This window comes from Salmo salar, chromosome ssa11 (genome assembly GCF_905237065.1).
Source record: "Salmo salar chromosome ssa11, Ssal_v3.1, whole genome shotgun sequence".
Lineage (NCBI taxonomy): Eukaryota > Metazoa > Chordata > Actinopteri > Salmoniformes > Salmonidae > Salmo > Salmo salar.
In genome coordinates this window covers 101,917,397-101,931,375 of record NC_059452.1, presented here as the reverse complement: position 1 = coordinate 101,931,375, position 13,979 = coordinate 101,917,397, and the positions used below count along the sequence as shown (strand labels likewise).

The 13,979-nt window shown below is 42.8% G+C and overlaps 1 protein-coding gene across 5 annotated transcripts in view; it reads right to left on the bottom strand.

The window, feature by feature from the left end:
* Positions 1–13,979, bottom strand: part of stard13a (StAR related lipid transfer domain containing 13a) — a 177,410-nt gene that overhangs the window by 60,180 nt on the left and 103,251 nt on the right. Inside the window, exon 1 of one of the 5 annotated variants that reach the window (XM_045690200.1) lies at positions 7,859–8,152. The exons of the other annotated variants lie outside the window; for them this stretch is intronic. Coding sequence (XP_045546156.1) covers positions 7,859–7,976 — 118 coding nt within the window. The 5' untranslated portion in view covers positions 7,977–8,152. Of the gene's footprint in view, positions 1–7,858; positions 8,153–13,979 lie in introns of those variants that run through there. 5 annotated transcript variants of the gene reach the window in all.

Below are 13,979 nucleotides of genomic sequence, written 5' to 3'. Positions count from 1 at the left end.
GACAGCACTAATACAATCTCATTCTATACCACAGGAGGCTGTTGAGGGGAGGACGGCTAATAATAAAGGCCGGAACAGAGCAAATGGAATGGCATCAAACACCTAGAAACCATGGAAGCCATGTGTTTGATGTATTTGAAACCATTCCACTTATTCCGCTTCAGTCATTACTGTGAGCCTGTCCTCCCCAATTAAGGTGCCACCAGCCTCCTGTGATCTACAACACTAGACAGCATTAATACAATCTCATAACTGTCTGTAGTCTAACAGTCCTGTTATAACTGTCTGTAGTCTAACAGTCCTGTTATAACTGTCTGTAGTCTAACAGTCCTGTTATAACTGTCTGTAGTATAACAGTCCTGTTATAACTGTCTGTAGTCTAACAGTCCTGTTATAACTTTCTGTAGTCTAACAGTCCTGTTATAACTGTCTGTAGTCTAACAGTCCTGTTATAACTGTCTGTAGTCTAACAGTCCTGATATAACTGTCTGTAGTCTAACAGTCCTGTTATAACTGTCATCTAACAGTCCTGTTATAACTGTCTGTAGTCTAACAGTCCTGTTATAACTGTAGTCTAACAGTCCTGTTATAACTGTCTGTAGTCTAACAGTCCTGTTATAACTGTCTGTAGTCTAACAGTCCTGTTATAACTGTCTGTAGTCTAACAGTCCTGTTATAACTGTCTGTAGTCTAACAGTCCTGTTATAACTGTCTGTAGTCTAACAGTCCTGTTATAACTGTCATCTAACAGTCCTGTTATAACTGTCTGTAGTCTAACAGTCCTGTTATAACTGTCTGTAGTCTAACAGTCCTGTTATAACTGTCTGTAGTCTAACAGTCCTGTTATAACTGTCTGTAGTCTAACAGTCCTGTTATAACTGTCTGTAGTCTAACAGTCCTGTTATAACTGTCTGTAGTCTAACAGTCCTGTTATAACTGTCTGTAGTCTAACAGTCCTGTTATAACTGTAGTCTAACAGTCCTGTTATAACTGTCTGTAGTCTAACAGTCCTGTTATAACTGTCTGTAGTCTAACAGTCCTGTTATAACTGTCTGTAGTCTAACAGTCCTGTTATAACTGTCTGTAGTCTAACAGTCCTGTTATAACTGTCTGTAGTCTAACAGTCCTGTTATAACTGTCTGTAGTCTAACAGTCCTGTTATAACTGTCTGTAGTCTAACAGTCCTGTTATAACTGTCTGTAGTCTAACAGTCCTGTTATAACTGTCTTATCTAACAGTCCTGTTATAACTGTCTGTAGTCTAACAGTCCTGTTATAACTGTCTGTAGTCTAACAGTCCTGTTATAACTGTCTGTAGTCTAACAGTCCTGTTATAACTGTCTGTAGTCTAACAGTCCTGTTATAACTGTCTGTAGTCTAACAGTCCTGTTATAACTGTCTGTAGTCTAACAGTCCTGTTATAACTGTCTGTAGTCTAACAGTCCTGTTATAACTGTCTGTAGTCTAACAGTCCTGTTATAACTGTCTGTAGTCTAACAGTCCTGTTATAACTGTCTGTAGTCTAACAGTCCTGTTATAACTGTCTGTAGTCTAACAGTCCTGTTATAACTGTCTGTAGTCTAACAGTCCTGTTATAACTGTCTGTAGTCTAACAGTCCTGTTATAACTGTCTGTAGTCTAACAGTCCTGTTATAACTGTCTGTAGTCTAACAGTCCTGTTATAACTGTCTGTAGTCTAACAGTCCTGTTATAACTGTCTGTAGTCTAACAGTCCTGTTATAACTGTCTGTAGTCTAACAGTCCTGTTATAACTGTCTGTAGTCTAACAGTCCTGTTATAACTGTCTGTAGTCTAACAGTCCTGTTATAACTGTCTGTAGTCTAACAGTCCTGTTATAACTGTCTGTAGTCTAACAGTCCTGTTATAACTGTCTGTAGTCTAACAGTCCTGTTATAACTGTCTGTATCTAACAGTCCTGTTATAACTGTCGTAGTCTAACAGTCCTGTTATAACTGTCTGTAGTCTAACAGTCCTGTTATAACTGTCTGTAGTCTAACAGTCCTGTTATAACGCTGTAGTCTAACAGTCCTGTTATAACTGTCTGTAGTCTAACAGTCCTGTTATAACTGTCTGTAGTCTAACAGTCCTGTTATAACTGTCTGTAGTCTAACAGTCCTGTTATAACTGTCTGTAGTCTAACAGTCCTGTTATAACTGTCTGTAGTCTAACAGTCCTGTTATAACTGTCTGTAGTCTAACAGTCCTGTTATAACTGTCTGTAGTCTAACAGTCCTGTTATAACTGTCTGTAGTCTAACAGTCCTGTTATAACTGTCTGTAGTCTAACAGTCCTGTTATAACTGTCTGTAGTCTAACAGTCCTGTTATAACTGTCTGTAGTCTAACAGTCCTGTTATAACTGTCTGTAGTCTAACAGTCCTGTTATAACTGTCTGTAGTCTAACAGTCCTGTTATAACTGTCTGTAGTCTAACAGTCCTGTTATAACTGTCTGTAGTCTAACAGTCCTGTTATAACTGTCTGTAGTCTAACAGTCCTGTTATAACTGTCTGTAGTCTAACAGTCCTGTTATAACTGTCTGTAGTCTAACAGTCCTGTTATAACTGTCTGTAGTCTAACAGTCCTGTTATAACTGTCTGTAGTCTAACAGTCCTGTTATAACTGTCTGTAGTCTAACAGTCCTGTTATAACTGTCTGTAGTCTAACAGTCCTGTTATAACTGTCTGTAGTCTAACAGTCCTGTTATAACTGTCTGTAGTCTAACAGTCCTGTTATAACTGTCTGTAGTCTAACAGTCCTGTTATAACTGTCTGTAGTCTAACAGTCCTGTTATAACTGTCTGTAGTCTAACAGTCCTGTTATAACTGTCTGTAGTCTAACAGTCCTGTTATAACTGTCTGTAGTCTAACAGTCCTGTTATAACTGTCTGTAGTCTAACAGTCCTGTTATAACTGTCTGTAGTCTAACAGTCCTGTTATAACTGTCTGTAGTCTAACAGTCCTGTTATAACTGTCTGTAGTCTAACAGTCCTGTTATAACTGTCTGTAGTCTAACAGTCCTGTTATAACTGTCTGTAGTCTAACAGTCCTGTTATAACTGTCTGTAGTCTAACAGTCCTGTTATAACTGTCATCTAACAGTCCTGTTATAACTGTCTGTAGTCTAACAGTCCTGTTATAACTGTCTGTAGTCTAACAGTCCTGTTATAACTGTAGTCTAACAGTCCTGTTATAACTGTCTGTAGTCTAACAGTCCTGTTATAACTGTCTGTAGTCTAACAGTCCTGTTATAACTGTCTGTAGTCTGACTAACAGCGATACAGTAGATGATAAACAGTCAAGTCTGAGATATGCAGAAACACATAAGCACGCGCACGGACACTCATGCACGTACGTACGTACGTACGTACACACACACACACACACACACACACACGCACGCACGCACGCACGCACACACACACACACACACACACACCGAAAGCACTTAGACAGCTGTCCAGTCAAATCCCATCACATCAAGAGGAGAACTGTATAAATGCAAAGCCCAAGCCAAGCATGGAATGCTACATTAGACACACACACACACACACACACACACACACACACACACACACACACACACACACACACACACACACACACACACACACACACACACACACAGTCTCTGGATTCTGGCCATATTCCCACACGCTAAAACACTTAGACCTTCATCTACAGGGGTCAGTGAGGAAGACGAGGATGGGAGGAAGAGAGGAGAGGAGAGGAGGAAGATGGAGGAGGGATTTGGGGATTTTTATTTACTTATTTTATTAAACTTTATTAAGGCGAGTCAATTAAGTACAAATTTTCATTTACAACGATGGCCTGGCAAAATTATGATGTCATCTGTTTAGGAGTCTACTGTATACAGAGTCAGTAGAAGGTAGACTATACAGTCTGGTAAAGAAATATGTATAAATGGTATTATACATATTAATACAGTATGATAAGACCTTTGACCATATTAACACAGTATGATAAGACCTGTGACCATATTAACACAGTATGATAAGACCTGTGACCATATTAACACAGTATGATAAGACCTGTGACCATATTAATACAGTATGATAAGACCTGTAACCATATTATTACAGTATGATAAGACCTGTGACCATATTAACACAGTATGATAAGACCTGTGACCATATTAACACAGTATGATAAGACCTGTGACCATATTAACACAGTATGATAAGACCTGTGACCATATTAATACAGTATGATAAGACCTGTGACCATATTAACACAGTATGATAAGACCTGTGACCATATTAATACAGTATGATAAGACCTGTGACCATATTAACACAGTATGATAAGACCTGTGACCATATTAATACAGTATGATAAGACCTGTGACCATATTAACACAGTATGATAAGACCTGTGACCATATTAACACAGTATGATAAGACCTGTGACCATATTAATACAGTATGATAAGACCTGTGACCATATTAATACAGTATGATAAGACCTGTGACCATATTAATACAGTATGATAAGACCTGTGACCATATTAATACAGTATGATAAGACCTGTGACCATATTAATACAGTATGATAAGACCTGTGACCATATTAATACAGTATGATAAGACCTGTGACCATATTAATACAGTATGATAAGACCTGTGACCATATTAACACAGTATGATAAGACCTGTGATAATTTTGGGATATTTTTTAAGATAAGTATCTCATTGCAGTAGTGCTGATCTCGGATCATCAGGCTCCCCTGTCCATTCATACTGACCTAGTATCACGGTTGTCGTAAGGAGAAGAGGACCAAAGTGCAGCGTGTGTGTCATTCCACATGTTATTTATACTGTGAAACTAATGCAATACATAAATACACTGAATGACAAAAAACAACAAACCGTGACGCAGAGATGAACACATACACAACTCAAAATGAATCACCCACAAACCCCAGGTGGAAAAATCTCTACTTAAGTATGATCTCCAATTAGAGACAACGAGGACCAGCTGCCTCTAATTGGAGATCATCCCAAACAAAACCCAACATAGAAATACAAAACTAGAACCTAAACATAGAAATAGAAAACAGAAAAAACAAATGTCACGCCCTGACCTACTCTACCATAGAAAATAACATCTTTCTACGGTCAGGACGTGACACCTAGAGAAGACAGACAGACAGACAGACAGACAGACAGACAGACAGACAGACAGACAGACAGACAGACAGACAGACAGACAGACAGACAGACAGACAGACAGACAGACAGACAGACAGACAGACAGACAGACAGACAGACAGACAGACCCTCTCCTCTAGTCTAGACCTTGCATGACTCTGCCCCCAAAACACATTCCCAGATCTACCTGAGTAACTGTCCAACAACCCACACTTCACATGTACTTACCATATCTCTACTACACAGTCATATACAAACTGAGAAACAGTCCTCCCTGTCAAGTACTGTATCATTCTGTAAGATACTTTACTTTTGACTTCTCCTCGCTAATGTGTTGATGTTTCAGTCAAGCCAATATTTCTCAAGACATTTTTATTTAACTTGTTTTATTTATCCTTTATTTAACTAGGCAAGTCAGTTAAGAACAAATTCTTATTTACAATGACGGCCTACAACGGCCAAACCCGGACAACACTGGACCAATTGTGCGCCACCCTATGGGACTCCCAATCACGGCCCGGTTGTGATACAGCCTGGATTCGAACCAGGGTGTCTGTAGTGACGCCTCTAGCACTGAGATACAGACAACCGCGCCACTCGGGAGCCATGAATGGCTAATACACCATACATTAAAACCATCCAGTACCAAACCATCCAGTACCAAACCATCCAATACCAAACCATCCGGTACCAAACCATCCAGTACCAAACCATCCAGTACCAAACCATCCAATACCAAACCATCCAATACCAAACCATCCGGTACCAAACCATCCAGTACCAAACCATCCGGTACCGAACCATCCAGTACCAAACCATCCGGTACCAAACCATCCAGTACCAAACCATCCGGTACCAAACCATCCGGTACCAAACCATCCAGTACCAAACCATCCGGTACCAAACCATCCAGTACCAAACCATCCAGTACCAAACCATCCGGTACCAAACCATCCAGTACCAAACCATCCGGTACCAAACCATCCAGTACCAAACCATCCAGTACCAAACCATCCGGTACCAAACCATCCAGTACCAAACCATCCAATACCAAACCATCCGGTACCAAACCAACCCTCAGCCCTGTACAGCTACCGAAAGCCACCAGAACTCTCCAACAACAGCCCTGTGACATCTCCATGACAATGGGCAGGCTGGGAGAGGACTTCCTGTCAACACAGGTCATGTGATCGGAAGTGCAGGAAGCACTCATGGAACACTGGGTTGGGCTGAGCTACATAGAGACAGTCTGAAACAATGGTTCCAGAACAGTTTGATGCTGAGGGACCCTCCTACTGTCAATTGTTCCAGAACAAGGACACTGACAGAGGCAGACTACAGCACTTTCATTAACACCAAGGACACTGACAGAGCTAGACTACAGCACTTTCATTAACACCAAGGACACTGACAGAGGTAGACTACAGCACTTTCATTAACACCAAGGACACTGACAGAGGTAGACTACAGCACTTGCATTAACACCAAGGACACTGACAGAGGTAGACTACAGCACTTTCATTAACACCAAGGACACTGACAGAGCTAGACTACAGCACTTTCATTAACACCAAGGACACTGACAGAGGTAGACTACAGCACTTTCATTAACACCAAGGACACTGACAGAGCTAGACTACAGCACTTTCATTAACACCAAGGACACTGACAGAGGTAGACTACAGCACTTTCATTAACACCAAGGACACTGACAGAGGCAGACTACAGCACTTTCAGTAACACCAAGGACACTGACAGAGGTAGACTACAGCACTTTTATTAACACCAAGGACACTGACAGAGGCAGACTACAGCACTTTCATTAACACCAAGGACACTTTCAGTAACACCAAGGACACTTTCATTAACACCAAGGACACTGACAGAGGCAGACTACAGCACTTTCATTAACACCAAGGACACTGACAGAGGCAGACTACAGCACTTTCAGTAACACCAAGGACAATGACAGAGGCAGACTACAGCACTTTCATTAACACCAAGGACACTGACAGAGGCAGACTACAGCACTTTCATTAACACCAAGGACACTGACAGAGGCAGACTACAGCACTTTCATTAACACCAAGGACACTGACAGAGGCAGACTACAGCACTTTCAGTAACACCAAGGACACTGACAGAGGCAGACTACAGCACTTTCATTAACACCAAGGACACTGACAGAGGTAGACTACAGCACTTTCATTAACACCAAGGACACTGACAGAGGCAGACTACAGCACTTTCATTAACACCAAGGACACTTTCAGTAACACCAAGGACACTTTCATTAACACCAAGGACACTGACAGAGGCAGACTACAGCACTTTCATTAACACCAAGGACACTGACAGAGGCAGACTACAGCACTTTCATTAACACCAAGGACACTGACAGAGGCAGACTACAGCACTTTCATTAACACCAAGGACACTGACAGAGGTAGACTACAGCACTTTCAGTAACACCAAGGACACTAACAGAGGTAGACTATAGCACTTTCAGTAGTAACACCTTATTTATGTGTATAACACATTAATACAGTTATAATGCATCGTAAGACTGCCATAAGCATGTTCCCCACCTTGACCCAGTCTGCTCAGCAGCTGATATAATACATTATGATGCAGTTATAATTCATCGTAAGACTGCCATAAGCAGGTTCCCCACCTTGAGTGAGCCTGGTGAGGAGCTGATGGCGAGCGATGATGCGTGTGAGACGGAGGGCGGAGCGTCGTCGGGGGGAGTGGCCAAGCCTCAGGTAGATGTCCTGTCCATCAGGGGTCATGGACTCCAGACACGCCCTTTCACTACCACTACCACTTTCTCCGTCACTGTCGTGATCAGTTGTCCTCTCCCTGTCTCTGTCTCTCTCCTCCCTGTCCCTCTCCCTCTCCCGGTCTCTCTCTCTCTCCAAGTCTCTTTCTCTCTCCTCACTCTCCCTGTCTCTGTCTCTCTCCTCACTCTCCCTGTCTCTCTCCTCACTCTCCCTGTCTCTCTCCTCACTCTCCCTGTCTCTCTCCTCACTCTCCCTGTCTCTCTCCTCACTCTCCCTGTCTCTGTCTCTCTCCTCCCTGTCTCTCTCCTTTTCCCTGTCTCTCTCCTCACTCTCCCTGTCTCGGTCTATCTCCCTCTCCCTGTCTCTGTCTCTCTCCTCCCTGTCCCTCTCCCTGTCTCTGTCTCTCTCCTCCCTCTCCCTGTCTCTGTCTCTGTCTCTGTCCATCTCTCTGTCTCTGTCTCTCTCCTCCCTGTCACTGTCTCTGTCCATCTCCCTGTCTCTGTCCATCTCCCTGTCTCTGTCCATCTCCCTGTCTCTGTCCATCTCCCTGTCTCTGTCTCTGTCTCTGTCCATCTCTCTGTCTCTGTCTCTCTCCTCCCTGTCACTATCTCTGTCCATCTCTCTGTCTCTGTCCATCTCCCTGTCTCTGTCCATCTCCCTGTCTCTCTCCTCCCTCTCCCTGTCTCTCTCCTCCCTGTCACTGTCTCTGTCCATCTCTCTGTCTCTGTCCATCTCCCTGTCTCTGTCTCTATCACCTCTGCCACTCTCTCTGTCTCTGTCCATCTCCCTGTCTCTGTCCATCTCCCTGTCTCTGTCCATCTCCCTGTCTCTGTCCATCTCCCTGTCTCTGTCCATCTCCCTGTCTATCTCCCTGTCTCTGTCCATCTCCCTGTCTCTGTCCATCTCCCTGTCTCTGTCCATCTCCCTGTCTCTGTCTCTGTCTCTGTCCATCTCCCTGTCTCTGCCACTCTCTATGTCTCTGTCCATCTCTATGTCCCTCCCGCTATCACTGATCACACAGTCTCCAATATATAATAATATATAATATGCTGTACAGATATGATGGCTCTATCGATAACAGTCCAAGCACTATAGACAGGCTAAATGTTGCTAAACTTCAACACCATGAAAATGCACTGACATTAAACAATCTGTGTTAAATCAAAACAAATCTTTCTCTCTCTCTTTTAGTATCTCTATCTATCAATCTATCTCTGCATCTCTACACATCTATCTCTATCTATCAATCTATCTCTGTATCTCTATACCTCTATCTCTATCTATCAATCTATCTCTGTATCTCTATACCTCTATCTCTATCTATCAATCTATCTCTGCATCTATACACATCTATCTCTATCTATCAATCTATCTCTGCATCTCTACACATCTATCTCTATCTATCAATCTATCTCTGCATCTATACACATCTATCTCTATCTATCAATCTATCTCTGTATCTATACACATCTATCTCTATCTATCAATCTATCTCTGTATCTATACACATCTATCTCTATCTATCAATCTATCTCTGCATCTATACACATCTATCTCTATCTATCAATCTATCTCTGCATCTCTACACATCTATCTCTATCTATCAATCTATCTCTGCATCTCTACACATCTATCTCTATCTATCAATCTATCTCTGCATCTATACACATCTATCTCTATCTATCAATCTATCTCTGTATCTATACACATCTATCTCTATCTATCAATCTATCTCTGCATCTCTACACATCTATCTCTATCTATCAATCTATCTCTGCATCTATACACATCTACCTCTATCTATCTATCAATCTATCTCTGCATCTCTACACATCTATCTCTATCTATCAATCTATCTCTGTATCTATACACATCTATCTCTATCTATCAATCTATCTCTGTATCTATACACATCTATCTCTATCTATCAATCTATCTCTGCATCTCTACACATCTATCTCTATCTATCAATCTATCTCTGTATCTCTATACCTCTATCTCTATCTATCAATCTATCTCTGCATCTATACACATCTATCTCTATCTATCAATCTATCTCTGTATCTCTATACCTCTATCTCTATCTATCAATCTATCTCTGCATCTCTACACATCTATCTCTATCTATCAATCGATCTCTGTATCTCTATACCTCTATCTCTATCTATCAATCTATCTCTGCATCTATACACATCTATCTCTATCTATCAATCTATCTCTGTATCTCTATACCTCTATCTCTATCTATCAATCTATCTCTGCATCTCTACACATCTATCAATTCCATTTCAATTTAAGGGCTTTATTGGCATGGGAAACATATGTTAACATCGCCAAAGCAAGTCAGGTAGATAATAAACAAAAGTGAAATAAACAATAAAAATGAACAGTAAACATTACACTCACAGAAGTTCCAAAAGAATAAAGACATTTCAAATGTCATATTATGTATATATACAGTCTATCTCTATCTATCAATATATCTCTGTATCTCTATATGCCTATCTCTATCTATCAATATATCTCTGTATCTCTATATGTCTATCTCTATCTATCAATATATCTCTGTATCTCTAGATGTCTATCAATATATCTCTGTATCTCTATATGTCTATCTCTGTCTATCAATATAGCTCTGTATCTCTATACGTCTATCTATCTCTGTATCTCTATCTTCCTTTCAGTGGATCTGTCTCCCACTCACCACATGAAGTCCTGACAGTCCTAGAGGAACCCAAATGACTTCATCTCTCTGTAACGCACAACCACCAGTATATAGCAGACCATCTCTCTCTCTCTCTCTCTCTCTCTCTCTCTCTCTCTCTCTCTCTCCCTCTCCCTCTCCCTCTCCCTCTCTCATCAAACTTGACACAGTGAATGCTCCTTGATACCTCTTATTACACACACACACACACACACACACACACACACACACACACACACACACACACACACACACACACACACACACACACACACACACACACACACACACACACACACACACACGTTCACATCCACACACACACACACAGAGTTCTCCTCAGAGGCAACTCTTATCAAACCTTCCTCCTTCTTACCACTTCATCCTTCCTCTACTCACAGCCAATAGCAGGAGACATGGCCAGTGTAACAGCCAATGGCAGGAGAGATTTGGGAACACTGCCCAGCTGCCTGAACCTGAGCCAAAAACCTCTACTTTACTACTGTATGGTATTACAAGGGAGTGTGTGTGTGTGTGTGTGTGTGTGTGTGTGTGTGTGTGTGTGTGTGTGTGTGTGTGTGTGTGTGTGTGTGTGTGTGTGTGTGTGTGTGTGTGTGTGTGTGTGTGTGTGTGTGATATAATAATATGAGGAACAGGGGATGGGCCTGCTGGAAAACACATCATCCTAAAGACCTTCCAGAGAGGAAGGAAAAGCTTGAAAATAACACTAGCTTAAGAAAGGTAGAGCGAGAGAGAGAGAGAGAGAGGGGGGGAGAGAGAGGGGGAGACAGAGAGGGGGAGACAGAGAGAGGGGGGAGAGAGGAGAGGGGGAGAGAGGAGAGAGAGAGATAGGAGAGCGAGAGAGGGGGAGAGAGGGGGAGAGAGAGAGGGGGGAGAGAGGGGGAGAGAGGAGAGGGGGAGAGAGGAGAGGGGGAGAGAGGAGAGAGAGAGATAGGAGAGAGAGAGAGAGGGGAGAGAGGGGGAGAGAGAGAGGGGGAGAGAGGGGGAGAGAGGAGAGGGGGAGAGAGAGAGGGGGAGACAGAGAGGGGGGGGAGAGAGAGAGGGAGACAGAGAGGGGGAGAGAGGAGAGGGGAGAGAGGAGAGAGAGAGATAGGAGAGAGAGGGGAGAGAGAGAGAGAGAGAGGGGGAGAGAGAGAGGGAGACAGAGAGGGGGAGAGAGGAGAGGGGAGAGAGGAGAGAGAGAGATAGGAGAGAGAGGGGGAGAGAGAGAGAGGGGAGAGAGAGAGGGAGACAGAGAGGGGGAGAGAGGAGAGGGGGAGAGAGGAGAGGGGGAGAGAGGAGAGAGAGAGATAGGAGAGAGAGGGGAGAGAGAGAGAGGGGAGGGAGGGAGGGAGGGAGGGAGGGAGGGGAGGGAGGGAGGGAGGGAGGGAGGGAGGGAGGGAGGGAGGGAGGGAGGGAGGGAGGGAGGAGAGAGGGGAGTGCGAGAGAGAGAGAGGGGGAGAGAGATAGAGATAGAGATGGGAGAGAGATAGAGATAGAGATGAGAGAGAGATAGAGGGAGGGAGAGAGAGGGGGAGAGTGAGAGAGAGAGAGAGAGAGAGAGAGAGAGAAAGAGAGAGGAGAGGGGGAGAGTGAGAGTGGGAGGGAGAGAGACAGAAAGAAAGAGGCAGAAACTAGAGAGAAAGACTATCTGCTATACAAATTGATGGAAAGTGGTGTTGGGGGAAAAACATACCACATTATGAAATCTATGTACACAAACAACTGGTTTGCGGTTAAAATTGGCAAAAAACACACATTTCTTTCCACAGATTGTGTCAGACCTGGACCCTGACAGTACATCTCAGTAAGACAAAAAATAATGGTGTTCCAAAAAAGGTCCAGTTGCCAGGACCACAAATACAAATACAAATACAAATACAAATTCCATCTAGACACCGTTGCCCTAGAGCACACAAACAACTATACCTACCTCGGCCTAAACATCAGCACCACAGGTAACTTCCACAAAGCTGTGAACGATCTGAGAGACAAGGCAAGAAGGACCTTTTATGCCATTAAAAGGAACATAAAATTAGACATACCAATTAGGATCTGGCTGAAAATACTTGAATCAGTTATAGAACCCATTGCCCTTTATGGTTGTGAGGTCTGGGGTTCGCTCACCAACCAATAATTCACAAAATGGGACAAACACTAAATTGAGATTCTGCATGCAGAGCAGAATTAGGCCGATACCCGCTTATTATCAAAAGCTGTTAAATTCTACAACCACCTAAAAGGAAGCGATTCCCAAAACTTCCATAACAAAGCCATCACCTACAGAGAGATGAACCTGGAGAAGAGTCCCCTAAGCAAGCTGGTCCTGGGTCTCTGTTCACAAACACAAACAGACCCCACAGAGCCCCAGGACAACAACACAATTAGACCCAACCAAGTCATGAGAAAACAAAAAGATAATTACTTGACACATTGGAAAGAATTAACAAAAAAACTGAGCCAACTAGAATGTTATTTGGCCCTAAACAGAGAGTACACAGAGGCAGAATACCTGACCCTGTGACTGACCCAAACTTAAGGAAAGCTTTGACTATGTACAGACTCAGTGAGCATAGCCTTGCTATTGAGAGAGACCACTGTAGGCAGACCAGGCTCTCAAGAGAAGACAGGCTATGTGCACACTGCCCATAAAACGAGGTGGAAACTGAGCTGCACTTCTTAACCTCCTGCCAAATGTATGACCATATTAGAGACACATATTTCCCTCAGATTACACAGAACCACAAAGAATTTTAAAACAAATCCAAAATTGATAAACTCCCATATCTAGTGGGTGAAATACCACAGTGTGCCATCACAGCAGCAAGACTTGTGACCTGTTTCCACAATAAAAGGGGCAACCAGTGAAGAACAAACACAATTGTATTGTTTATTTCACCTTTGTTAATTATCTATTTCACTTGCTTAGGCAATGTTAACATATGTTTCCCATGCCAATAAAGCCCTTAAATTGAAACTGAAATTTAATTGAGTGAGATAGAGAGAGAGAGATAGTGGGAGGGAGGAGGAATTAGATGAATTCTCTGATCCTTTGATTGGGTGGACAACTATTGTCTTTGAGAGAGAGGGAGAGAGAGAGAGACAAAGAGAGAGAAAGAGATAGAGAGAGAGAGGTAGAGAGGTAATGATCTATTATGTACATTTCTACATATGTTGTGTAGTGGGTATACGTCTGCAGACCACCAGCCCAAATGACCCAATGGGAAAGACTGGAACCATTTTATAATGTGTCCTATGTAAGGAATGAAGGGGAGGAGGAGGGGGGCTCTTTGGTCTAGCTTGGCCTG